The sequence below is a fragment of the Carettochelys insculpta genome, chromosome 1, assembly GCF_033958435.1.
Source record: "Carettochelys insculpta isolate YL-2023 chromosome 1, ASM3395843v1, whole genome shotgun sequence".
In the NCBI taxonomy this organism is placed as follows: domain Eukaryota; kingdom Metazoa; phylum Chordata; order Testudines; family Carettochelyidae; genus Carettochelys; species Carettochelys insculpta.
The window spans coordinates 13,035,163-13,061,531 of record NC_134137.1 but is presented as its reverse complement, the minus strand read 5'-3'; the positions used below and the strand labels follow the sequence as shown (position 1 = coordinate 13,061,531).

At 59.9% G+C, this 26,369-nt stretch overlaps 1 protein-coding gene across 3 annotated transcripts in view; it reads right to left on the bottom strand.

Annotated features, from left to right (window-relative positions):
• The window catches only part of ATG16L2 (autophagy related 16 like 2), a 62,099-nt gene that overhangs the window by 9,759 nt on the left and 25,971 nt on the right, over positions 1-26,369 (bottom strand). For all 3 annotated transcript variants that reach the window (XR_012642362.1, XM_074975657.1, XM_074975792.1), the window contains exons 6-17: positions 24,822-24,887; positions 21,569-21,664; positions 20,351-20,413; positions 20,029-20,137; positions 13,970-14,075; positions 12,403-12,473; positions 10,424-10,495; positions 9,237-9,357; positions 6,606-6,711; positions 5,407-5,556; positions 4,736-4,783; positions 2,138-2,239 (exon numbers count right to left, since the gene is read on the bottom strand). Coding sequence is in view for 2 of the 3 variants with exons in the window: in XM_074975657.1 (XP_074831758.1) it covers positions 2,138-2,239; positions 4,736-4,783; positions 5,407-5,556; positions 6,606-6,711; positions 9,237-9,357; positions 10,424-10,495; positions 12,403-12,473; positions 13,970-14,075; positions 20,029-20,137; positions 20,351-20,413; positions 21,569-21,664; positions 24,822-24,887 (1,110 nt within the window). In the remaining variant the exon portion in view is untranslated. The remainder of the gene's footprint in view (positions 1-2,137; positions 2,240-4,735; positions 4,784-5,406; positions 5,557-6,605; positions 6,712-9,236; positions 9,358-10,423; positions 10,496-12,402; positions 12,474-13,969; positions 14,076-20,028; positions 20,138-20,350; positions 20,414-21,568; positions 21,665-24,821; positions 24,888-26,369) is intronic.

Sequence of the window (26,369 nt, the reverse complement as noted above, 5' to 3'; positions counted from 1 at the left end):
ATAAACTATTTTGCTAGTCTTTAAAGTGCTACTTGACTGCTTTTTGTTTTGCTAATACACAGAGTGAAAGATGCTAATGAGGCGTGGATGCAAATTCCCCACACCTCATTAGCATAATGTCACATGATTTGGAGTCCGGAAGACCATTCTTCCAGACTCCAAAACGTCCTGTAGAAGTGCGGCCCTGGGACGGCTTCCAGAAGGAAGTCCTTCTTCCGGAGGCCCCTAATTCCCAAAAATTTTCCCCAAAATTCTTCCCCGGGGCTGCGCTTCTACACGGCGTTTTGGAGTCTGGAAGAATGGTCTTCCGGACTCCAAATCACGTGACGTTATGCTAATAAGGTGCATGGAATTTGCATCTGCGCCTCATTAGCATCTTTCCCTCCGTGTATTAGCATGCCGCTTCTGAAGGAAGTGGCCTGTGTAGAAACAGCCTAAAGGATCAGCTCAGCGTGCTGTTTTGGGGAAGATCTCAGTATATATTGACCTGGGGATGTGGCTGGACCCTTTGGGGTCTGGAAGAATCTGTGTGGATTTGGTGAAATAGTTAGTTCGTTAGTTAAAGCCTATTACGCCCACTGGCGTGTAGGTCAGCTATAAAGGTCCTCCACTTCTGTCTGTCCTTGGCCATGTTCTCCAGTGGGTCCCAGCTGTAGTTCAATTTGGTGAAATAGGTTGTATTTAACCTCTCTCCTGAGCAAGGAGGGGGGCTGGTTTGGCCATTAGGAGCAGCTGGAGAATCTGTGGGTTTGCTTGAGTAGCTTCTGGCTGGCCAGCGGGGCAGCAGAGGTATTGGAGTGGCTGACTTGGTTTGCCTTATTGAGAAGGAGACCCCAGTCTGGGCTTTAGTAGCCCTGAGACTCCCTATCCCAGCCAGCCTTCTTTCCCTCCCCATGGATCCTCTGTATCCTGAGAGCCTGCTCTGTGCTGTGCATTCCATCCCCAGGAACAGCCAGAGTAGGCCTCCCTCCTGATGTGACCCCTGGCTGCCTCAGGGGTCACCCATCCCGAGGATCCTGGTTTAATACACAGCCTGGACTCATCGGGCCAGCAGTATGCCCTAAGTGCTAGCAGATCACAGAATCCTAGGGCTGGAAGGGACCTGAGGAGGTCATCTCGTCCAGCCCCCTGCTTCAAGCAGGATCAACCCCCACTAAGTCATCCCAGCCAGGACCTTGTCAAGCCGGGACTTAAAAACCTCTAGGGATGGAGAATCCACCACCTCTCTAGGCAACACATCCCAGTGCTTCACCACCTGCCTGGGGAAGTAGTTTTTCCTAATTTCCAGCCTACTCCTCTCCTGTAACTTCAGACCATTGCTCCTTGTTCTGCCGTTTGACACCATTGAGAACAGTTTCTCTCCATCCTCTTTAGAGCCCCCCTTCAGGAAGTTGAAAGCTATTAAATTACTCCTCAGTCTTCTCTTCTGTAAACTAAACAAACCCAAATCCCTCAGCCTCTCCTCACAGGTCACGTGCTCCAGCCCCCTAATCATTTTTGTTGCCTTCTGCTGAACCTGCTCCAGCACATCCACAACCTTTTTTTTACTGGCGCGGGTGGGGGGGGGGGCACAAAATATTCCAAATGTGACCTCACCAGTGCTGAATAGAGGAGGGGAACAACCACTTCTCTAGATCTGCTTGCAGTGCTCATCCTAATGCAGCCTAATACACCATTAGCCTTCTTGGCTACAAGGGCACACTGTTTACTCATATCCAGCCTTCCATGCCCCAGAACCCCTGGGTCCCTTTCTGCTGTACTGCTGCTTAGCCAGTTGGGCCCCAGCCTATAACAATGCTTGGGATTCTTCTGTCCCACGTTCAGGATTCTACACTTCTCCTTGTTGAACAGCACCAGATTTCTTTTGGCCCAATCCTCCAATTTGTTCAGGCCACTCTGGATCCTGTCTCTACCCTCAACATATCTACCTCTCCCCCCGGCTTAGTGTCGCCAGCAAACTTGCTGAAGGTGCAATCCAGTCCCTCATGCAGGTCATTAGTAAAGATATTGAACAACACCGGCCCCAGAACCAAGCCTTGGGGTACTCCACTTGAGACCGACTGCTATCCAGATATTGAGCCATTGACCACTGCCCATCGCGCTCGACTGTCAAGCCAGCTTTCTACCAGATTGTCACCTGTGCTCCCCAGACAGGACCGTCTCCAGCTTCCCGCTCTCCAGGTTCCAGAAGTAGAGGGAGCCATCCAAAGAGCCCACCAGGGCATAACTCTTATCGGGGCTGTGGGGAAACAAGGAACGGAGAAGCATGTGAGCTCAGCTGTGCAGGTTGATATTAGCCCGTGACATAGTGACTCCAGTCCAGTGAGACACAGAATCCACTCCAGGGTTTGGGAGTTCCAGCCGGAGAAGTACAATGAGTTTAGAGAGTACAGCAAATCTGTGGAACTCCCTGCTGCTGGGAACTGCTGCTTAACCAAAAAGGGCTAGAGAGTTTTACAGCCTCTAAGAGCCACTGCTAAGCCCAGGGCAGACTAGAGGTAACTGCAGCTCATGTTCCAGGCTGTTCATTCACCACTCACAAATGCCAGCAAAGAATCTCACTAACTTCCCCCTCCCAAATCCAGCTTTGCCCAGTTTGACCAGGGGCACCCTGGGGCAGATCTGCCTTCCTCTGAGCTGTGTGCATTGATCCCAGCTGGAGGCACTTCCAGGGAGAGAGCAACCCCTCCAGCCACCCACACCCCCAACTGCTGGGGGTTCACAGGCCAAGTCTGACACCTTGAAGCTTCCCCTGGGGCAGCCAGCAGAACGTGGAGGGGGCAACAGAGCTGGTCATATACACAGGATTGGGCCCAGACACTGCATGGGGGGAGAGGTGAAGGATCTGGGGAATGTACACAGGATAGGGCCCAGATGGGCACAGCCTGTGGGGGAAGGACCCTGAGAACTTGGGCATTTCAAAGGGAGCACCTGGCTTCTTGCCCTGGAGGATCTGCCTGTATTTCCCTGCTCCCTCCCTGCCTGTTGGGCCCCTTCCCTGGAGCCTCAAGCGGGGCCCAACAGCTGCACAGGTAAAATCACATCGGGCACAGACACAGCTCTGCACTGCGGGTGGCAAAGGGGCGGGGGGAGGGGTCATTGCCCTCCCATGGCTCCTCCCCAGCCCTGCACCACCCCCTGCTGGCCGGCCCGAGTGGAGCAGGGTCTCTCAATGGCCCGGCCCAAACTCCAGCTGCCTTGGTCCTGGGCGGCTGCACACAAGCCCAGGCAGCCGGTCCCTGGGAGCCGAGCTGTGCCGGGGCGGCTAGCTCCGGGCTGCAGCCATTCCATTCCTCCAGTCGGGACAGATGGGCAGCTGTGGGGCATGACATGGGCACCGTGCTCCTGAAAACGGCTGCCCACAGCTAGGCGTTGGGTACCCACATGGCCTGCGCGACCGGAGCCCTCCCACCCCCAGCAGGGATCCAAGCAGCATCAGCAGCTGGTGCTGGGACACCCCGGCTGAGGCTGCCTGTGCCCAGGAGTGACGTGGGGCAGGCTCCCTGGCCTGCCCCTCGGAGGGACCGCTGGGCCTTTTCCCGGGGCCGTCTGCCCTCTGCTCCCAGCTGGAGGGCTCTGGAGGCGGTCGGAGGGAGAGGGGCTCAGACGCGAAGGGGATGGGCTGCAGGGGGACATCGCAGCGGTAACGTTCTCGTGCCACATGGGCCCCATTAGCACTGCTCGGCTTCAGCCTCAGCCCTGAGCTCACTCCTCCCTGCCGCAGCCTGGGGCACGGCCCATGGGAGCTCGCAGCTGCCTGCTAACAAGGCGCCAATGTCAACAGCAGCCATCGATCCAGCCCAGGGGTCAGCGCGCGGCCTGCCAGCGCCATTTCCTCCTGCCAGCCCACGCTCTGGCTGGCACCGGCCGCTTGGCCAGAGCGACTGCGAGCCCAGTGCTCAGGGGCTGATACCGGGGCATGGGGCTGGAGCGGCGGGGTCAACCCCTGGCACCAACGAGCCCCCGTGCCAGGATGCAGCCCTGGGGCCTTCCAGGAGAGCACAGGGCCCTGCTGCTGGATGGTGAAAGCTTCTGCAGGCGCCCAGGGGCTTCTCCTGGCATCCAGCATTTCTCCTCCAGGGAGGCTCCCCTGGGGCCTTGCTGGCCAGTCTGGATCAAGAGCAGGATGCTGTGTGGCAGCTCCTGGGAGCAGTGAAACCCATTGGGGTCCCTCTCCCACCCCTTCCTCATCTGGGGCTCGGGGGTGACCAGGCTACAGGGTGTGGGCAAAGATTGTCAGGAGTGAGGGGCACTGGCAGGGCCGTGGGTGGCCAGGCCCAGAGCTGGCATAGGAGGGGCTGGGGGCAGGAGTCAGGAACACTGGCAGGGCCACAGGAGGTGGCACCCAGGCTGTGTGGGGCAGGGGTGATGGCACCCAGGACATGCCCAGCCCAGTCTGTGGCGCAGAAGCAGGGGGCACCGGCAGGGCCCTGCGTAATGACACTCAGGACCGGCACAGTGGGCTCCATGGGGCAGGAGGGGCACCAGGACACTCAGGACCAGCACAGTGGTACCGGTTAGGGTTAGGGTCAGCTCTGTGCCCAGCTGTGGGGCCCTCTCACGTTTGAGCCGAGCTCCCAGCAGCAACTCAGAGCTGAGACAAGAGACAGACTGGGCTTGACTCTGCAGTTCCCCACCCCCCTCACAGCCCCATGCCCCCTGCAGGATGTGACCCTTCATCCCCCCAGCCCACGCCCCGGTCTGTACAGCACCGAGCCCACCAGCACCCGCTCACCTGAATATCGCCTTGGTCCAGTCTGAGCCGCACTTGAAGCCGTCAGCCCTGCAAATGCCAACATCCCTGGTGAATGGGAATCGCTCCCCAGAGAGGGCGACGGCTCCCTGGGGACGTGCCGGGGGCCAAGACAAGCCGCCCTGGGACAGCTGCTGGCAGGGACGAGAGCCCTGCGACACTGGGCCCCAGGCCAACACTCAGGCATCTGATGGGACAACGCCAGCATCTCGGCCAGCCCGCAAGGACAACGGGCAGCATTGCTCATCTGGGCCTAGCACCCGTGGGCTCAGGCAGCACCGGCCCCTTCAGACTCCCGGAGCAGCAGTGCGACTGGCTCTGGGGAGGAGCCGCTGACCGAAGAGAGGGTGCATTGAGCTGCAGGTGGGCAGGACGCAGGGCTGGGCTCAATTCCCGCCTCTGTCACTGGCCCTGCTGGGTGACTGTGGGCAAGTCACCCGCCCAGTGCCTCAGTTTCCCCCAGGGAACAGCACCCTATCAGCAGCCTGAGAAGTGGTGCAATCCACAGCTGCTAGGACAGGTGGTGACAGAAGGGAGGTGCCCGAGCTGGACGGGGGCACAGAATAGGCCTGGCCGTGGCAGAGCGAACAGCATTACACCCAGCAGGGCTCAGGCGAGCAGGGGGCTTATTTACACACGCACCCCCGGCTCACCGGAACACCTGCCGGACGTTGTTCATCTTCAGGTCAATGACCTTCAGCGTGTTGTCCCTGGAGCAGCTCAGCAGGTGCATCTGGTCCTGGCTGATGTGGAGGGAGGTGACCTTGCTGTCCACGGGGATCACCTCTGTGCACCGGGGCCCCCTGGAGCGTGGGTGGGAGCTGGTTAGTGCATCAGCTACGTTGGCAGCCCCTGGAAACCCGCCCAAGTCTGCCCACTCCCCAAGGCCCATGGGGATCAGAACCAGCCCTGCCGTCCATCCATATCTCTGCTCCCACGACTGCCCCCCAGGCTCCCACATGCCGGAGTGGCCCCGCTGGAGGTCATCAGTTACGGTCTGGCCTTGCTGATCTGGGACCCGCTGGGCTCAATAACAGGAGTGAATTATCTGGACAGATCCGTTACTGGGCGTTCCGGTGCACGGTGGCCTCCTCGCCCACCCCTTGTGGCTGCCGGGGGGAGCGAGGCATTGAGTGAGCTGGGCCCTCTTGGCGCCTGGCTGCCCCAGCTGGCATTGGCCTAGGCAGGGAGTTCCATGGGCCCATGCGCACACCTGGGCCAGGCCCAGAGGCAGCCAGGAGTGTGACTTAGGCAGTAAGGTTGCTGTTCTCCTGTGGCGACGAACTCAGCAGCGTCTGAGCCCTCAGCAGACTGATCTCCTGCCCCCACAGGATGCATAGAATTCATAGAGCAGAAACTGAGGCAAGGCATTGCACAACTCGGGCAGGGAACCTGTTCTCCCCCATTCCAGCCCAGAGCTGTAGCCACCAGGTCCTCCGGGAAAGGCCAGTCGGAGAATACCCAGGTCGGGAGGAGGTGTTAACTGCTTGTCAGATCACTGAGGGGCCGCATGGCCTAAGAGACAGAGCACAGGCTTCCAAGCAACTCCTGAGCGCTAGCTCTGGCTCCGACACCAATTCCCTTTGTGGTCCCTGGGCATGTCACTTAACCAATCTGTGCCTCAGTTTCCCCATCTGTGAGACAGGGAGACTGACCGGGCCCTCTCTGCTCAAGCCAATCCCTCTTTGAGATCCCTGGGCGGAAAGAGCTGAGGCCAGGAGGGGGAGTGTTTCTAGATTAGGACAGTGCTTTACCCAGCTTTCTCCCCCCCACTACCAACCAAAGGGGGACAAAGACCCCGGAGCCCAGCAGGGCTCCTTCCCTGGCACTCCCTCACGGGCAGGGGAGTCACCTGCTGTCCCAGAAGCGGATCTTCTTGTCGTGGTGGCCGCTGACGATGACGTTGTCACCGCACACCACGTCATTGCAATAGGAGACGACATTGATGGTCCTGCAGCCTGTAGGGACAGCACAACCATGAGAGGCAGGGGCGAGAGCAGGGCTAGATAAGACGGTGGCTGAGGCTGGCGGGGAGGGCTCCTCTATGACTGACGCCCAGCAGGCGATCTGGGCCAAGTCCTCCTGGGATAGGGCATGGCCGGCTGTGGCCTGGGGCAGGTTTGTTCTCAGCCCAGACCACTCAGGGGCTCGGTGCCAGGGGCAATCTCCACTCAAGGTGGCCAGGCCCAGCCGGGGCTGCCCTCATCCAGCCCCCTGGGTACCACTTGGCTCTTGCCCGCTTTGGGGCAGGCGCCGGCTCCCACCCTGGGTCTGCAGACAGCAAGGAGAAGCACCCGCCCAGCTGTGGGGGGCAGGTCTCAGGACTGGCAGAGCAGGGTGCAGGGGCCAACCTGACACTCACTGGCAGAGGGAGGGCTGGGGAGGCCCAGGGCTGGCACAGCACCCTCTCCGGCAGCTCCCCAGATTTCTCGGGAGAGTCGCCCACGGCGGGGAGGCCCCGTGTTCCTTCCCGGAGCAGTTGTCTGGCTGCCGGCGAGGGGTGGAAAGACAAGGGACGGGAAACTCCCAGCACCGGCCTGCCAATGGTCTCTGCCAGCTGAGCACTGGGGCAGCCGCTCGGGAGAGATTCAGGCGCAGCCCAGCTGATCTGCAGAGTGCTCACAGACAGCAGCATGTTTCTGCGTGGGTGGTGCACACCCACATGTGCCTTGGTGCACACCACAAAATTTATTCCGCCCACGCACAGAAAAAATTAGAGGGAACCCTGCCGGGGACCCCCTCCCCCCCATCTGGTCAATACAGGTGCCTAATTGGCTCCCCCTGGCCACTCCAGTGTTCATTAGTAGGGCCTCCAAGGCCTTCTGTGCTCTGCAAATACAGCAGCCAGCTCCAGTCCGTTCCCTGCTTTGGTCTGTTTATCCACCTGCTCCACCTTGCCCTGATGCTGGGAGGCAAACTGCCAGGGGAATGGACTCTGTTTCACTGCCCGGGACACGGGCAACACAGAAGGCAATTTCCTTGGAGGAAACTGAGGCACAGGACAGTGGCACGAGTTGCTGTGTGGGTGGCAGGCTGGGAACTGAACCCAAGGCCCTGGCACGCCCTGCCCACAAGACCAGACTCCTTTCCCCATCTTTCCAAGTCTGACAGCTCCAGGTAAAAAGCCACCGAACAGAGCCAATTCAGCACCACCCACGCAGGTGAGGGTGGTGTGTCTGCATGCCCCAGCCAGGGCTATGCCAGCTTACAGGGAACACTGGCACCGGGGTAGTGGGGTGGTGCTGGGAGTTTCATGTCCCTTTACCGGCGAGGAGACGCTGAGGGATCTGGGTTTATGTAGTTTGCAGAAGAGAAGAGTGAGGGGTGATTTAATAGCAGCCTTCAACTTCCTGAAGGGGGGCTCTGAAGAGAATGGAGAGAAACTGTTCTCAGTGGTGTCAGATGGCAGAACAAGGAGCAATGGGCTGAAGTTACAGAGGGAGAGGTGTAGGTTGGACATTAGGAAAAACTACTTCACCAGGCGGGTGGTGAAGCACTCGAATGCGTTACCTAGAAAGGTGGTGGAATCTCCATCCCTCCAGGTTTTTAAGTCCCGGCTTGACAAGGTCCTGGCTGGGATGACTTAGTGGGGGTTGATCCTGCTTGAAGCAGGGGGCTGGACTCGATGACCTCCTGAGGTCCCTTCCAGCCTGCAGGTTCTGTGATTCTGATTCAGAGCCTGTCTCCTCCCCGCATGTGGAGTGCCCAGCACCGCCAGGCCCAATGGGCATCGGAGCCCTGGGGAATCACCACAAGAGAACCAGTCACTGAGCTGGCATCTCAGAGAGGCCTGCACAAGGAAGGGCTGTAAGAACCTGGTGTAACTGACTCACAGCCAGGCCGCAGAGGTCCCGGGGGAACCCCATATGCATCATGCACCTGGACTGGACCTAGGACCCTCTGCTCCGCGGCTCAAGCCTCGGACTAAAGGGGCCACACTACCAGCTGCCGCAGTATTCGAGCCTGTATCACAGCCACTGGACTAAGGCGCAGGACTGGGAGTCAAGAGACCGGGTGTCTATTCCCAGCCCTACCACTGATCTGCTGCATGCCCCTAGGCAAGTCATGTCCCCGCTCTGTGCCTCAGTTTCCCCCACAAGCGGTAAGTTCTCCAATGCAGGGATTGCCTCTCGTGCTGGGGTTGTACAGAACCCAGCGTGAACCAAGTGCAGCTCAATGTTCCCTCTCATTTCTTCCATTCGCGTGTGCAATAAATTTTATTATAGGCACCGAGGCATGTGCAAATGTGCACCACCCGTAGTAAAACACGCCGCTGGCTGTGGGCGCTCTGGGAAGCCTTTGAATCTCTGCTGGCTGGCTGCCTAAGCGCCCGGCTTCCAGGCCACGCTGGATCCTACTGCAATGCAGTAATAATCTCCCCAGCCACGAGGGGGCGCTACATATCACACTTGAGCAGGACTGCTGCCCCCTCGTGGAGGGCACTGGTGCAACAGGACACAGCGCCCGGTAGCCAGTTACTTACAAGCCCCTTTGCCCAGGTCCCACTCTTTGACCGTCCTGTCCCGACTGCCCGTCACCGCTTGGTGGCGGATGGAGCGGAATTTGGCCGCCGTCACTTTGTCAGCATGGCCCGTGAGCGTCTCCTGGACAACAGAAGAGCCGGGGATGTTACGAGGCTGCAGGGGAGGAGCCCGGGGGGATGTGGCATTTTCTTCCCAATCATCTAATTTTGTTTTTTAAAAGTCATCGAAGATAAGCCAGGAAAACGAGCCATGCCACTGCCTGAGTCCAGGGCAGCTCGTTACGGGCTTGGTGACCAAGGCTCAGTCCTGCCCCTGCTGGGGCTGCTGAGGAACCACAGGGATTTGGAGTTCAGTGGGGTTATTTTTGTAAATTAATGAAACCACAGAACTCTGCAATTCCCAACAACGAAACCAGCGCTGAGGCTCGGCGATGTTAAGGTCCAAAGGGGCCATCATGATACTCTAACCTGACTTGCACACTGCAGGTCACAAAACCTCCCCTGCTAGGCCTGCTGATGCGGGGGCCAATGGGGCGGTTGCCCCAGGGCTCAGCATTTCAAAGGGGCCCCGAGCTGCAGCTGCACCAGGCCCCTTTGAAATCCCAGCAGTGCCGCTCCTCTGCCCCATGTTGTGAATCGGGCGGGGAGGTCCCTGCCAGCCCTAGGATTCTGTGATCCTCAAGTCATGGTTTAAAGGCTGCGACGTACAGAGAATCCACCATTTACTCTCATTCAAACCAGCAAGTGATCCATGCCGCATGCTGTGGAGGAAGGCGAAACCCCACTAGGCCCTTTGCTAATCTACTGGCGGGGGGCAAGGGGGGACACCCTTCCCAACACCCGATACAGGGATCAGCGAGACCCTGAGATGTGGGCAGGACCCACCGGCCAGACCCCCAGGGGAGAATTCCGTAGTAAATCAGAGTCCCATGGTCCACCCCAGGGTGCGCCCGAGCCGGCAGTGCGCTGCGGCTGTGAAACAGGCGTACATGCTCCTAGCACGGAGCAGGAAAGCTGTCTCCAGCACAGCCAGGGACATCTCCTGCAGCGGATGTGTGACTGTCGGGGGTCCTCGGACCCGGACCTCACCCCCTCGGCGGCTGGATCATTCTCTGGTCAGCAGGGGATGCTCAAATCAGCCCCTTCCCAGAGGCCGGGACCCAGGGAACCCCCCCGGCTGCACTTACTTTGGAATTGCAGTCCCCGAAATGCCACAGCTGCGCTGACTTGTTGTACGATGCCGCCAGGATCTGGCTGCCCTGGGAAAGGAGGAAGAGGGCATTGACGGGGCCAGGCAGAGGAGCAGCGGTGAGAGCTGGGGTCCTGCCCTCGGCCGCATGTGACCATCGTTCTGGGCCCTGGGACCTCAGAGACCTGGGATCTGCCGATGCCACGTGGGCGCAGGGAGCTATGTCCGTGGGGCACTCAGGAGCAGCGGGCACGCCCTGCCAGCCGCCCTTGCCCCAGAGACGTCAGAGGTGGTTTCAGTGGAGACCCGGCCTCCTGCACAGAGCCACCCTTTGCTTTTCCTTGTAGTGGGGGACATTCGCTTTGCCCCCAGCGCAGGCTGGATTCGGCCGCTGCCTCTGAAGCAGGTGCCAGGATGTCCCATGGGCAGCTGATCACCTGGAGACCAATGCTACCCACCTAGCAGCCTGGATCTCCCACCTGAGCTGCCTCCCCACGCCCAGCCCTGGCTACTTTGCAGCCTTCTTCCCCTGGACCAGGCCAAGGCGACCCCCTCTCCCCACACAGCGAGCTGCCCTCTTCCCTGTCCCTCACTGCCCCTCCCCACCTCCTGCCTGCTCAGGCCATGGGCGATGGCAGGCCCGTGCGGGCTGTAGCTGCAGGGGGTGTGAATGCAAATGAGGAACCCCCCCCATCCATCGCCATGAGGGGGGCGTGAAATGGCCAGTCCTGCTCTCCCCCTGGTGCAGCACCCTACTGCCCGGCCTCCCAGCCCCTGCCACTCCTGGGGTGCACTGGGCTCCCTGTCCCACCAGCCCCGGCCCGGAGCACCAGCTGGCAGCTGGAAGGAAGCCAGGTTTAAAGGACACCCCAGGACCACCAGGAGCCGGCCAGCCCAGAGGTGGCGCCTCTCGCAGCCACCTGCTGCCATCTAGTGGCCATGCGCTGCAAACACACCTGCAGTGCATGGGGATCCCCACCAGAGACAGCCCTCATAGCCCCTTCCTGGGCAGCCTATGGTCCCCTCCCACCCTGCAGCCCCAGCGGCACCAGGAGCCTCCCTTCCCCTACAAGCTTCCCAGCAGTTCCCAACACGTCCCGCTCTCCCGGGGCTTCTGAATGGCTCGGAAATGAGCAGAGGACACAGCAGCTGCCCTGTCCCACAGCTGCGACCCAGGCCCCAGGAGCAGGGAGGTGTTAGGGGACCTGGCCACCAGGCTGGGCTCTGACATACCGCAAAGGAACCCAAGAAGATCAACCAGCCCTTCCCCGGACAGGGCAGAGAACTCTGCAGGCTTCTGGCCTGTTTTTGCCTGGCCTGGCCCCTCCATCTCTCCTCTCCCCTAGAAACAACCCCTGCCCCTCATCAGCCCCCTCCTTGGGGTCCAGGGAGGCTGCAGCAGGACACGCCAGCTGCCCGCAGCCGGGACAAGGTAAAGGACAAGGGGGCAGGTGGGTCATCCTCTGAGCACTATTTGGATGCTGGGAAGTGGGCGGGCTTAAGCCTAAGGCCCCGCCCCTAGTCGAGTGGGCGGGGCTACCGGACACAGGACCCACCTGATTGCTTGGGGCCACTAATGAGAAAAACCAAAGTGGGGGCAGCTGCTCAGTGTCCCCTTCAGGTTCCCTGAGGACGACATCGACCAGGGAATCCCGGAGAGCGCCCACCGCTCCTTGAAGCTGGCCAGGGGCCCAGTGGACCCCACCCAGAGGGCTTCTGCCCAGACACAAGGGAGGAGCAGAAATAGGCCCCACCATCTCTGGGCCACCCCGCATCCAGCATCCTCCTCCTGGTGCCGTAGGTGGCCAGGTCAGCAAGAGCCCAGAGGAGGCTGATTAAGAGGTCCTGTGACTTCCTGCAGCTGCTCCTGGGGCCTCTGTCCCAGGCTCCCGGCTGGGGACAGTCACAGCCAAGCTGGGGCCCCCCAGATCTGAGCCGGGCTGGCCCTGGCAATGCCGAGCGAGACGCCCCACTCACCGACGGGTCAAAGGCGATGCTGGTGATGCTGCCGCCGGCCCCTTCCAAGATCTGCAGGCTCTCCAGCCTCCCTGCGAGCAGACAGACAGACAGACAGACAGACTCCTGAGTACCGAGGTGCCACGTGCTGGGAGACGCCCACAGCTCGGAAGCGGGAGATGCCCCCGGACCAAGACCATGTTAGGAAATAGCCCCTTCCTGCCTCAGTTTCCCCCTCCGTGCAGTGGGGGTTACTGACCCCGCAACGTCTCCAGGCAGAGAGCGCCTGGACTGGGCGTGCTGGGTTTGAACTTCAGGGCCCAGGCGCCTCCCTAGCTCTGCCAGAGGAAGCGGAGGAGGAAGGGAAGCCCCAGGAGAGCAGCAGGAGTCCAGCCAACAGGACAGGGTCTGAATCCAGAGCTGCCATGCCCTCGGGGATTCAGGAAGCGGAGGGGTGGGGGAGGAAAGGTTGAGGGCATCCTGAAGGGAGCGGACACCCGACAGAGGGGCAGCTAAGTCAGGGCCACATTCTGCAGCGGCCTGGCCCAGAGCACCTGCCATCTGCCGGGCGGGTTAAACCAGCCTGCGGCTCTCTGAGCAGTGAAATGCAGCTCCTGCTCGGAGCCGCGAGCCAGGAATGACGGCTGCCGCCCTGCGCACGCACCCCAGCGTGGGGAGGGAGAAGGGGGTGGCAGCGGTGGTGGCGGTGTTGGCTTAGAGCGGGCAAGGTGAGAGGGGCTGGGGGTGCCTGGCTCTGGGAGGGGTGAGGGATGGAGTTAGAGTTGGGGGCTGGGGGAGCCTGGCTCTAGGGCAGGGAGGGGGATGGTCAGAGTGGGGGGCTGGGGGTGCCTGGCTCTGGGGCGGGGAGGGGGATGGTCAGAGTGGGGGGCTGGGGGTGCCTGGCTCTGGGGCGGGGAGGTGGATGGTCAGAGTTGGGGGCTGGAGGTGCCTGGCTCTGGGGCAGGGAGGGCATTGAGCCACGTATTATATATTCATTTTTATCCATCCATCGCTAGAGACCCGGCACAAGACGTGGCTCTTTGCACTCTACTCCCAGCTATTTGGCACCTCCTCTCTCGCTGGTTGGCCACCCCCAGATTACGCCTTTGCACATACACCCTATAGCACCTGAGACCCAGCCACGACCGGCACAGCCCGCAGCCCGCAGCGCTGGGCCAAACCAGAGCCTCCCACTTGGCCACCCCCAGCTCCCCCGAGCTTGCCTCGGTCACATTGCGGTGTTTTGTCTGGCAGCTGATGGGTTCCACCCCAGCCACAGCCGCACAGCTGTGCAGCAAGGGCACACTGGAGGACACGCACTACGGGAAGGTGGGCTAACTGCTGCAGAGGTTATGGAGGGCCCGAAAAGGCTGGGTGGGCAGCAGGGGCTCACTGGCCATGCAGCTAATACCAAGCACAAGCCTGATGCACACCAGGACAAGGTACCACACCAGCTAGCGGGGCTCCGGCTGAGCCAGGCAATGAGCGCTCAGCCCCGTCCCCTTGGCGGTGCCGCTCCCGGGTTAACCCCCGGCTGCTGCGGTACACGACGCCAGGGCCAGGAGCAGCGAGCGGCCTGCTGCCGTACCTCCCGCCACGTTCCAGAGTCGGATGTGGCTGTCGGCCCCGCCCGTGGCCAGCACGCCGGGGCTGGGACTGAACGTGACGGCGTTCACCTCGGAGAAGTGCGCCTCCTGCAGGGGAGAGAGGAGAGCCGGTGAGACCAGGAAGGCTAACGGCACATTGCACCGCATCAGGTGGAGCTTCTCCAGCAGATCTAGAGATGTAGTTATTCCCCTCTGCCTGGCACTGGTGGGGCCACATCTGGAATGTTGCGTCCAGTTTTGGGCCCCCAGTATAAAAAGGATGTGGATTTGCTGGAGCAGGTTCAGCAAAGGGCAGCAAAAATGATTAAGGGTCTGGAGCACAAGACCTGTGAGGAGAGGCTGATGGATTTGGGCTTGTTTAGTTTACAGAAGAGAAGACTGAGGGGTGATTTAATAGCAGCCTTCAACTTCCTGAAGGGGAGCTCTAAAAAGGAGGGTGAGAAACTGTTCTCCGTGGTGTCAGATGGCAGAACAAGGAGCAATGGGCTGAAGTTACAGAGGGAGAGGTGTAGGCTGGAGATCAGGAAACACGACTTCCCCAGGAGGTTGGTGAAGCACTGGAATGGGTTTTAACTACTGAGGTGGTGGAATCTCCATCCCTGGAGGTTTTTAAGTCCTGGCTTGACAAAGTCCTGGCTGGGATGATTGAGTTGGGGTTGATCCTGCTTTGGGCAGGGGGCTGGACTTAACCTCCTCAGGTCTCTTCCAGCCCTAGGATTCAGGGGCTCAGTGCCCAGGCCCCAGGCATGCTAGGGTCATGGTGAAGCACAGCAACTTCTCACATTAACTTAGCCCCGTCTGGGGCTGTGCTGAGCTGCATCTCACCGCTCATCCCATCTTCAGGCACTGACTGAGCGTGGGAGATCAGCTCTCCCTCCAGCTGCCGGCCTCAGCAAGGACAGGACCCCACTCCCTTCGAGCAGGAAGGGCTCAGGCATGTGCGCACCTGCTCTGGGAGATGGGAGCTCCCTGGTTGGTCCCAGCTGACGGCTGCAGGCTGGGGTGCATGCAACCGCAGCTCGTTAGCCACTTCTCCAGGGTCTTCTCACGCCTGTTGGCCCAGCAGGTTCCATCTTCCCCAACAACAAAGCCCCAGGAGGCAACTCTCCGGAATCTCCCAGTAACAAGTCGCAGGCCCAGCTGATATCAGGGCCCTGACCTTAGTTACCCATAAGATCCAGGGGGCACCCGAGAAAAGGAATAGGCAGGGAAGTATTCCTTCACGCAACGTGCTGGCTTAGCAGGGGTTTCTCTGAGCACGGCTGAGAGGGCCAAACCAGGGCCGCATACAGCCCACGACGGGGGCTTGCTCCACTTAAGGCGCCAAACCCATTTATTTCCTTCCTTCCTTCCTCTCCTTCTCCATTAATAACCCTTGAGACCAGGAGTTCGCAACCGAACCCGCGAGAAGAGCCATTGTTTCTGAAATTCAGTTATGAACCCGCCCCTCCAAGAGCCGCCGGGCGCGAGAACAGGGGACGGTTCTTCACAACTAGCGGCAAACCGCACTTTTGATCATGCCGAGTTGAAACACAGGGCAGGCGCCCGCACGCTGATTTGTGCCAGGTACAAAGTTGTTACCCCCGTCACCAGGCTGTACCCGCCTCAGCCTTCAAACCCGCTCCCTGCCCCCAGGCTTTACCCACCCCTCCTGCAAACCACCCCCCCTTCCCAGGTTTAGCCCCTCTGAGCCCCAACCTCCCCCCACACCGCCCCCAGGCTTAGCCCCTCGGAGCCCCAACCTCCCCCCCCAGCGCCCCCAGGCTTAGCCCCTCGGAGCCCCAACCTCCCCCCCAGTGCCCCCAGGCTTAGCCCCTCGGAGCCCCAACCTCCCCCCCCACCCCCCCAGGCTTAGCCCCTCGGAGCCCCAACCTCCCCCCCAGCGCCCCCAGGCTTAGCCCCTCGGAGCCCCAACCTCCCCCCCAGTGCCCCCAGGCTTAGCCCCTCGGAGCCCCAACCTCCCCTGCAGGATTAACTCACCTCACTGCACAGTTCCACCGGGGCCGCAGCCTCCCCTGCCCCACTCCCCACCACCTCCAACTCCTTCCCCACGGGGGGCGCAGCTCCAGCAGGGGCAGGCTCAGCCGTCCATCCCCCCAGCTCTCCTGCCGGCTGACTTCCCCCCACAGCCCTCACCTCCGGGCTCCCCGCTCTGCCCCCAACTGCTGAGTGGCTCCAGGGCTGCTGCCGCTTCCTTTTAAATCCATTAAAGCTCCTTAAAGTGCCGCATGTGGCTCCGGGGCTCAGGTTGCCGACCCCCGCGTTAGACGCTGGCGGCGAAAGGGCAGGCCCAGCGTGCCTGGGGGTAAGCTCTGAGTGACAGTCACCTGGGGAGGTGGCTGCTCCCTGGGGCTCAGGAGAACCCGGCTGGGTTGGGCGAGCTGGTTTTGGTAATTGTTCCTCGGCGTGAGAAGCGGCCCGGGGGGTGCAGAACTGCCGTGCCGCAGGGGACAGCTCGGGTGGCTCTTGCTGGCCCACGCGATGACCAGACGTGCCCTTTGCGACTGGTTTGGTGCCCCACACTGGGGAACCCCCAGTCCTGGGCGGTAAGTCCCCCAGGCTGGGTCTAGACTAGCCCCCAACTTGGAAGGGGGCCTGGTAATTAGAGTGTGGGGAGGTTACTAACGAAGCGCTGCCGTGCATACGCAGCACCTCATTAGGCTAAATCTCCCCTCCGGCAACTTCAAAGCGTGAAACTTCAAAGCCCCGGCTTGCCATAGCGGCGGGTCAGCCGCAGGGACTTCGGTGCGTCCACACACCTTCCAAGCGCCTTTACTCCTCAAAATGTTTCGTTAGTAACCTCCCAACACCCTAATTGCCAGGCCCCCTTCAAAGCTGGGGGCTTGGCTAGACACAGCCCCAGTCTTTAAGCAATTCACCCCGACTGACCCTCTCAGCAGCACCCCAGAAAGCACCTGTATTACAGCGGTAATGAGGGCGATAGAAGGAGCTGCACCGAACAGAACACAGCAGAGCCACTGGGTGCTGGCGAGAAGCGGGAGCCGAGGGGGACGGCCTCCTGGGCCGGGGCAGCCCTGAACTTGTTCCAGAGCCCCTTGGCTGCAGCTGCAGGGGAGGACGGCACCGGGAGGCTGTGATGCTGCTGGCTTTTAAGCTGAACATGCAAACATCACCGCAATCCCCATCCCAGGCTTGCGCCACACCTCGGGTCTCCTGAAAGCTGGGGATTCGCTGAATCGGTTTGTGCTGCTCGCACGCTGGTATCACTTTCTGGTGGAGGGCTACGAACTGGTGCGGTGCATGTGGTTGGAAGGTTAGTTTCTGGGAGACACACTAGGGCTGTGTCCACACTGCAAAAATAACTTCCAAGGTGCTTACTTCCAAGTACGCTCAGCCCTTGCTAGAGGAGTACTTTATTTACGAGCAGTCGCTTAAACGAGGGCACGTTTACTGACCTTTTGTTCACTGGATGAGTGAACTCCCCCTCCTAATATGAGACTAACTCCCTCCCCATGGCTCCAACCTGCCACTGCCTAACCTCCGCCACTGGCCCCCCAGCCCCAACCCACTGCAGCCTGACCCCCCCTCCCTGGCCCCGCAGCCCCAACCCGCCGCAGCCTGACCCCCCCTCACTGGCCCCGCAGCCCCAACCCGCCGCAGCCTGACCCCCCCTCCCTGGCCCTGCAGCCCCAACCTGCTGCAGCCTGACCCCCCGACTGGCCCCGCAGCCCCAACCCGCCGCAGCCTGACCCCCCCTCACTGGCCCCGTAGCCCTAACCCACCGCAGCCTGACCCCCCGACTGGCCCCGCAGCCTAACCCCCGCCACTGGCCCCACAGCCCCAACCCGCCGCAGCCTGACCCCCCCACTGGCCCCGCAGCCCCAACCCGCCGCAGCCTGACCCCCCCCACACTGGCCCCGCAGCCCCAACCCGCCGCAGCCTGACCCCCCCCCCACTGGCCCCACAGCCCCAACCCGCCGCAGCCTGACCCCCCCACTGGCCCCGCAGCCCCAACCCGCCGCAGCCTGACCCCCCCCACACTGGCCCCGCAGCCCCAACCCGCCGCAGCCTGACCCCCCCCCCACTGGCCCCACAGCCCCAACCCGCCGCAGCCTGACCGCCCCCCACTGGCCCCCCAGCCCCAACCCGCCGCAGCCTGACCCCCCCACTGGCCCCGCAGCCCTAACCCGCCGCAGCCTGACCCCCCCCCCACTGGCCCCGCAGCCCCAACCCGCCGCAGCCTGACCCCCCCCACCCCCACTGGCCCTGCAGTCCCAACCCACCGCAGCCTGACGTCCATCCCCAGCCCCTCCGCCAGCCCCACAGACACCAAACCACTGCAATTTAACACCCCCACCACCGGCCCTGTGCACCTAAATCACCGCAGCCTTAACCCCCGCCCCCACCGGCCCTGTACACCTAAATCACCGCAGCCTTAACCCCCACACCAGCCCCACAGACCCAACCTGGCAGCAGCCTGAAAACCACCCCCCTAAACCCAGCCCGCCACCATGTTTTAACCCTCCCTCCCACTCATGTCCCCAAACTGCCCCCAGCCTTTAACCCCACCAACCCCCCCGTTCACTTACCTTCCAAAAGCAGCGCCACCTGCTGCCACTCTGAGCACTTGGAACCAATCGGAGACTTTTACACGTATTTTAATAGGAATTCAGTGTCCCGCTTATGACTTTTCGCCTTCGAGCGAAACGTTAGGAACCAATTGTGCTCGTACAGCGATGGATGAGTGTACAACTTCCACCTAAGCAACTCTGACGTTGAGCGTCTACACACCCTCTACTTGGAAGTTCAACTTCGAAGCAGGGCACTGCTCCGTTTCCAGGAATGGAGTAAGGACTTCAAGGCTGGGCTCCCTTCAAGGAACTCAAAATGCGTGTAGACTCTGTGCTGGCTACTTCAATGTAGTGCCTAACCTCAAAGTTAACTTCGGACTTAGTTCCTAGTGTAGACGCACCCTTGGAGACGTAGCAACCTCTTCCGAAAGCGTTCCCAGTCAGGCGAGCAGAACTAGTCAGAGAAAGGACCTTATCAGATTCCAACCAACATCTGAGGAATCTGGCTACGGACATGTAAGCCAGGCAAGAGGCAATGGCAGATTGCCTAGAAAGGACACGGACAGATGACCCGCTCAGAGGACAGGCTCCATTCTGGACGCGCCTTCACACAGGGAAGTACAGTGGAATTCCCTCCAGGTGGGTCAGGGTATAAAGAGGACCCTGAGGTTCCTCCATCTTTGTCTTCAATCCAGATCATCACTTCAGGAGCACCCCTGCTATGAACTGAGCCCAGAAGCATCGCTGACCCATCCCAACAAAGGATGTGCTCCAGAGACTTTTAAGAGAACAGCTTATTCCACCTCTGCTGCGGCCTGCACCAAGAACTTTGTGATTCATGTATGTCATTTAATTGCCTCAACAAATTCATTCTTTCCCTGGTCCTTCATTCTTTTATTAATAAACCTTTAGGCTACGTCTACGCTTGGTAAAAGTGTCAAAATGGCCATGCTAATGGCCAAATCGGAGAATCCTAACGAAGCACTGAAATGAATATTCAGAGCCTCATTAGCATGCCGCCAGCTGCGGTGCTTTGAAAGCGTGGCTCATCTACATGGGGGTCCTATTTGAAAGGACCCTGCAAACACTGAAATCCCCTTCTTCCTATCAGCTACCATTTCTGCGCTTCATTAGCATTCTCCGATTTGGCCATGAGCATGGCCATTTCCAAGTTTTTACCAAGTATAGACATGGCCTTAGAGTTTAGATCCTAAAGGACAGGCACAATGTGCTCTGGTGGGTAAGATCTGAGTAGACGTTGACCTGGGGATGTGGCTGGGCCTTTGGGACTGGAAGAACCTGTGTGGATTTGGTGAGACTGGTTTACATAACCTCGCAGCTGCATGAGGAGGACGCTGGTCGTGGGACAAGGGAAGCTGGAGTGCGCGAGGGACTGGCTTGTGTGATTCTTGCTGGGCAGTGTGGCAATGTGGTGCCTGGAGCGGGAGGAGGCTGTGGGAGGAGAAGCGAGATGCTGATCAGATTGCCCCATGTCTCCGAGCCGTTACCTGGACATCGCTGACTCGGGAGGGCAGGCAGGCGACAAAGCAGATGGGCATGGAGTGGTAGCGCGCCTCCGAGCCGCTGCTGAGGGATTTCCCTCGCTTCAGCCTGAAACTAACGAGAACAGACCCAGGTCACAACAGCAGCATCTCTGGGAACACAGGGCTTGGCCCAGCCAGCCTTGTCAGAGCAGAGGTGACGCTGCTACACCAGCAGTCTGGTGGGAGAGGGCTGGGGGGAGGTAAAGGAAGGGAAGGACCCAGACCTTTGGGAAGTGCATTAAATCGCGGGCCCCCAGCAACGCAGGACACACGAAGGCAAACTTACTCCAACAGCCCCTTGAAGACGTCCACACACCGGGCCAGAGTCATGGATGTGGCCGACGCAGATCTGCAGCGAAAGCCAAACAGAAAAGGAGGCAATGGATGAGCAAGGCCTGGCCGGGAGAGATGTTCTTGGGAACAGAATCACAGAATCATAGGGCTGGAAGGGACCTCAGGAGGTCATCTAGTCCAGCCCCCTGCTTCAAGCAGGATCAACCCCCATTACGTCATCCCAGCCAGGACCTTGTCCAGCCGGGACTTAAAAACCTCAAGGGATGGAGAATCCACCACGTCTCTAGGCAACACATCCCAGTGCTTCACCACCCGCCTGGTGAAGAAGTTTTTCCTAATATCTAACCTACACCTCACCCTCTTCAACTTCAGACCATTACTCCTTGCTCTGCTATCTGACACCACTGAGAACAATTTCTCACCCTCCTCTTTAGAGTTCCCTTCAGGAAGTTGAAGGCTGCTATTAAATCACCTCTAAGTCTTCTCTTCTGTAAACTAAACAAGCCCAAATCCCTCAGCCTATCCTCATAGGTCTTGTGCTCCAGACCCTTAATCATTTTTGTTGCCCTTTGCTGAACCTGCTCCAGCAAATCCACATCCTTTTCATACTCGGGGGCCCAAAACTGGACACAATATTCCAGATGTGGCCTCACCAGTGCCGAATAAAGAGGAATAACTGCTTCTCTAGATCTGCTCGAAATGCTCCTCCTAATGCACCCCAGTATGCCGTTAGCTTTCTTGGCTACAAGGGCGCACTGTTTACTCATATCCAGCCTTTCATCCACCATAACCCCTAGGTATCTTTCCGTTGTACTGCTGCTGAGCCAGTCGGTCCCCAGCCTGCAACAATGTTTGGGATTCTTCCGCCCCAGGTGCAGGACTCTACACTTCTTATTGAACCGCACCAGATTTCTTTTGGCCCAGTCCTCCAATTTATCCAGGTCCCTCTGGATTCTCTCTCTACACTCCAATGAATCTACCTCTCCCCCTAGTTTTGTGTCATCCGCAGACTTGCTGAGGGTGCAACCCAGTCCCTCATCAAGGTCATTAATAAAGATGTTGAATAACACCGGCCCCAGAACCGAGCCTTGTGAGTAGACAATCACCTCCGGGGCTTGCAGGCCAGGCCAGGGACCTCCCTGAGATGCTCTGGCTGTGTCTCTCCATGTGTGTGCCCAATTTCTGCACCATGTCAGGCAGCATCTCCTACCTGAAGGGCCGTTTCCACAGCTTCTCGCCATCCTCCAGTTCCACCAGCTCCCCGGTGGGCACCTTCCCCTCTGCTGGCATCACCTCGTCTGATTCCCTGCAAGGGGAACGCAGCAGCGTGTAAGCCTGGGGCCCAGCCCGCGGGGGCTGGGTAAGCAAAGCCTTCCCGAGGGCTTGTCTGCCGGCGGCCTGCTGGGTTTAGAGCCTGAGGCCGGTTCTGGGGCAGTGCTCTGGCATGAAGGCAGCTGGGGTGACTGCAGAGCTCAGTCCCATCATGCCCTGAGATACATCTACCAACAGACCTCCCTTTCTGCTGAGACAGCTGTGCCCACGCTCGGGCCGTGCCTGGCACCGCTGGCGTGGGAGTGGTGCTGGAGCTCTGGCTGGGGTGAGGGGGCTGAGCTGCACATACACCCCCCCTTGGACCTGTTGAGACTGGGTGCCAACTATCCTGGATCAGACCTCATTGCTGCAAATGGTGCTTGGTCCTTCCAGTCTGGGAGAACTGACAACACTCACTGCCCCAACAGGGTCCACTGGGGGCAGCTGCAGGGGACAGGACCCCAGGGCTAGTAGGCTGTGGAGCCCAGGGCAGGGCCAGTGGGCACCCAATGTCCAGCAGAGCCCATGGGGCTGGCAGGTGATGGGACCCTGAAGGGCTGACAGTGCATGTGGGGCTAAGAGGACCCCACAGGGGCTGCCTAGAGGCCAGGACCCAGGGCTGGAGGACCCGGAAGCCTGACCACCCCCCAGGCATGGGGGGCACCCTGACTTCCCACATCTTTGGTGCTATATGGGCAAAGTACTCCCAGAATACAGGCAGCTTCTCCTGGCAAAATACCAACGAAAGCCCAGCTACACTGCTTGACTGTTGGGACAGAAATGCCCTTTGGCAAGCCATTCCCATCTCAGACCTGGCAAACTCGCTGCACCAAATCTGTTCCTTGCAGGATATTTACCTGTAAAGGGTTTAATGTGCACTGTACGATCTCTATCGAAAGCGTGTGACTTACCCACATATGTGATCGTTTCGGGGGTGGGTACGACTGGAGCTACGCTGAAGTTTAATGCCAGTATGGTCTCAAGGTAACAAGGACAACGAGAAGTCCTGTAGTACCTTATAGACTAACAGATATTTTGGAGCATCAGCTTTCGTGGGCAAAGACCCACTCTAAAATATCTGTGAGTCTATAAGGTGCCACAGGACTTCTTGTTGTTTTTGAAGATACAAACTAACACGGCTACCTCTCTGATAAAGGTAACAAAGCGTCACCCGGCAGTGATATGACTTGGTGGTTCAGTCCCCCATCCTGAAACAAGCAATGGAAAACCACCTGCAACCACAGCCAACAATCAAAGTCACACGGGGGTAAAAAGGATCTTACAGCAGACAGGGATCTGCCAGCCTGTGAATACAGACAACAGACAAGGTGGAGAGAGGCCCTCCACACCCCTTTCGGAGGAGATGTCTTGTGCCAGGGGACCATTGGTAGTGGTAGAGAAGGAGCTGGTGCTTTGTGGTTCTGGTTTGTGTTGTAACCATTTGTCTGCAGGCGTCTGTCTCTCTGGTTCCTACTCAAATCGCTGCCTTTTCTTACACAGCCCCGCGTGGGTTTTAGTACAGGAGCTGTGTGTGATGTGGGACTGGTGATTTAAGGTAAAGCTACTGAACAGGGGGATGCTGCACCTTTGCGGGCAGAAGGTTTCCAGGAGCAGCCAGTGTTGGGGGCTGGACATCACAGGGAAATGCTTCAAGCGGACTCAAGAGCCTGGGTGTGCCTACTGACAGCCAGAACAGGGCTGGCCTAGCCCAGAGCAGAGCGCTTGGGAGTCACCCTGTTACCGCTTTTCTCTACATCACTCCCTGGGTACCCCAGGAGCCAATATTGGTAGAAACACTGGCCTGGGAGCAGGGGCTAGATGGGGTACAGGCATTTCTCCGCTTCTGATTTCTGTTATTTGGCCAGGAGACAGCTGGGCAGGGACCAGAGGTGCAGACAATCTAAGGCAGTGAGGTCCACCTGCAACCTGTGGGCCCCCTCTCTGCCCCCATCCCCCACGTGCCTCTTGCCCACTGGGGCCCTGGAGCCCCACACATCCTGCCCCTTCCCGTCCCTCCCTGCACTGTCAGAGCGTTGTGAATCCACTGATTTACACCCTGCCCCATTCCTCCCAGAGCCGGAACACCACCAACAGCTGTTTGCGGTGTTCCGGCTCTGGGAGGGCGGCGGAGGGGAGCCAGGACAGTGTGAAGATGAAGGTGGGGGGTCGCTCATGCACCCCACTTACTACCTGTGGTTGCCTGGTGCTGATCTAAAGCATGCCCAGTACAGGGGCAGTCTCAGCCTCAGGAGGCTTCATTAGTAGCTCTCCAGAGAGGCCCCCCTGCCCCACTCCACAGGCCAAGTCAAATCAGGTCCATGGCCAGAGAACCAGGGCTTCTCAGTCGGCTACAAGGTCACATTTCCACAGAGTCGCAGTCACCACCATGCAAGAGGGGCCGGCCAGCTGGTCTCTGAGCCCCGACGGCTGCGGCCAATGCGAGGGCGGAGCCGTGCCGGGAACGGACATCAGTGTAACTCTGCCATTCGGGGGGGGCGAACTGCTCCCCAGCCCCAGCGATGGAGCTGAGCCGACCCAGAGCAGGCAGCGGGAGGCCAACGGAAGAACCGGCGGGTGACCTATGCCTCCTGCCACTCCTGGGCGCTGTTGTGCTGCTGCAGGGCTTGGAGTGGGGCGAGGCAAGCCCTGCTCGGCACGAGGTCTGACTGCCACGGCAAACGGCACACGCCGGCAGCAGGGCTTCGTGCCGCGCTAAGGAGCTTCTCTCCGCCAGCTCAGGCCAAAGCCCAAAGCCTCCCAGCAACTCCAATGCAGCCTCCCAGGAAGGGGAGAGAGAGCAGGGGGCAGGAGAGCCAACTGCACGCAGCTAAGGGGCAGCCACACCCCAGGGAACCACGCCCAGGGAAAAGACGACTGCAGGGGAACCTTCAGGAGGTCGACACCCACAGCCTAAGACTTGTCGCTTGTCAGCACCGTCCCAACCCTCCTCGCTTGGCTGGGCTCTTCGCCTGCGCAGGCTCACGTGACGGGCCTGCGATGACGTCCCTTGGGACACGCAATGTTCCCTCTGCCCGGTACATCCCGCCTCTCGGCAGGGCTGCCTGGCCACACCTCCCCAGCCCTCCTGGGAGCCGCAGCCGCGCACAGGTCTGTCCCACCGCCTCGCGAGCACCCCCGGCCCATCGACTCACACATCAATACTGACGGTTCTCTTCATTGCCTTCTTCAGCTCCCGGCACAGCCTGGCTTGCTTCGCCCTGCAGGGACGGACAAGTAATCAGAAGGGGTGGGGAGACGCACAGCCTCTCACTTCTTCCATTTGTGGGCGCAATAAATTTTGTTCTGCGCACCGAGGCATGTGCAGATGTGCCCCAGCAGGGGAGACACACAGGCTGCCGGGAGGGAGCGTTGTGGGCATTCTGCTAAGCAGGGCAGCGTGCGACTCTCACCTGGGTAGCCATCCAGGCGCTCAGCTTAAAGGGATACACCAGCACTGGCCCTTGCTGGCTGTGTGCCCCTTTGCCGGGCTGCAGCTGGGAACTCTCCCTCCCTGGCCTAACCCTCATGCCGCAGCCCCAGGCTGAGCCAAGGTGTGAGCGCTAGTACGGCGCACAGGCGGCATCCGGACTGCAGAGCGCAGGGGTACGGACAGCTGCCTCCCGTCCACGCTCATGCTGCTTCACCTGCTCCCACCAGCGGCCGCCGAGCCGGAGGCACAGAGGGAGAACCGCTCAAAATCCCCACCGTCGTCAGCGCCCAGAGCAGGGTCGGGCACGTCCACGTGCAGCACGTCTGGCCACGTGCAGGAGGGCGTCTGCACATGTATACGCCCATCCGCCCCCCGGGGCGCAGAATGCACAGCCAGCAGCTCCGAAGCTAAGAGCATCCGTACAAGGTCAGCCCAACGGGCCTCCCCGCCCAGCGTCCTGTCTTCTGACAGTGGCCAAAGCCAGGGGCCCCGGAGGGAGTGAACAGAGCAGGCAACCATCCACGATCCACCTTCCGTCACCCATTCCCAGCTTCTGGCAAACAGAGGTGAGGGATTCCACCCTGGCCCCTCCTGGCTAACAGCCGTCGCCGCATCTATCCTCCGTGGATTGATCTAGTCCCTGTCTTACCCTAGTTACGGTCTGGTCTGTCATTGCACCGCCTGGCAACGACTTCCACGGTTTGACTGTGCCTCGTGGTACTCTGCTGTGTGAACTGGAGACCTCCCTTAGCTGCTGATGTTACTGGGGCTTCTGGCAGCTGCATGGGAAGCAACTTAGCTGGCAGCTGCGTGGATGTAAGTCGTAACACAGGGCAAGAGAACCAGGCCGATTCCACCAGGAGAAGGAGCCGGACTCAAAAGGGGGGATGGCCTAGTGGTTAGGGCACTAGCCTGAGACATGGGAACCTTTGGGTCAAGGCCTTGGTCTGCCACAGGCTGCCCCTGTGACCTTCGGCCAGTCACGTAACCGCCCTTGCCTCAGTTTCCCCATCAGGAATAAAGCCCTGCCCTGCCCCTGGTGGGCTGGGAGAATAAGTTCATTACAGAGCAGGAGGCGCTCAGACTCTAGGGGGATGGAGTCAGACATGCAGCTCCGCCAGACAGCTAGTACAGGGCAGGCTCCTGGCACGTTGACAGCCTCATCCCCTGGCCTTTAGGACAGCTGCGAAATCCCACCCCAGGGGTTCCCATAGGCCTCCATGAGTGACTCCTGTCATTGCTGAGGGGGCTGCTCCGCTCTCCCCCACCA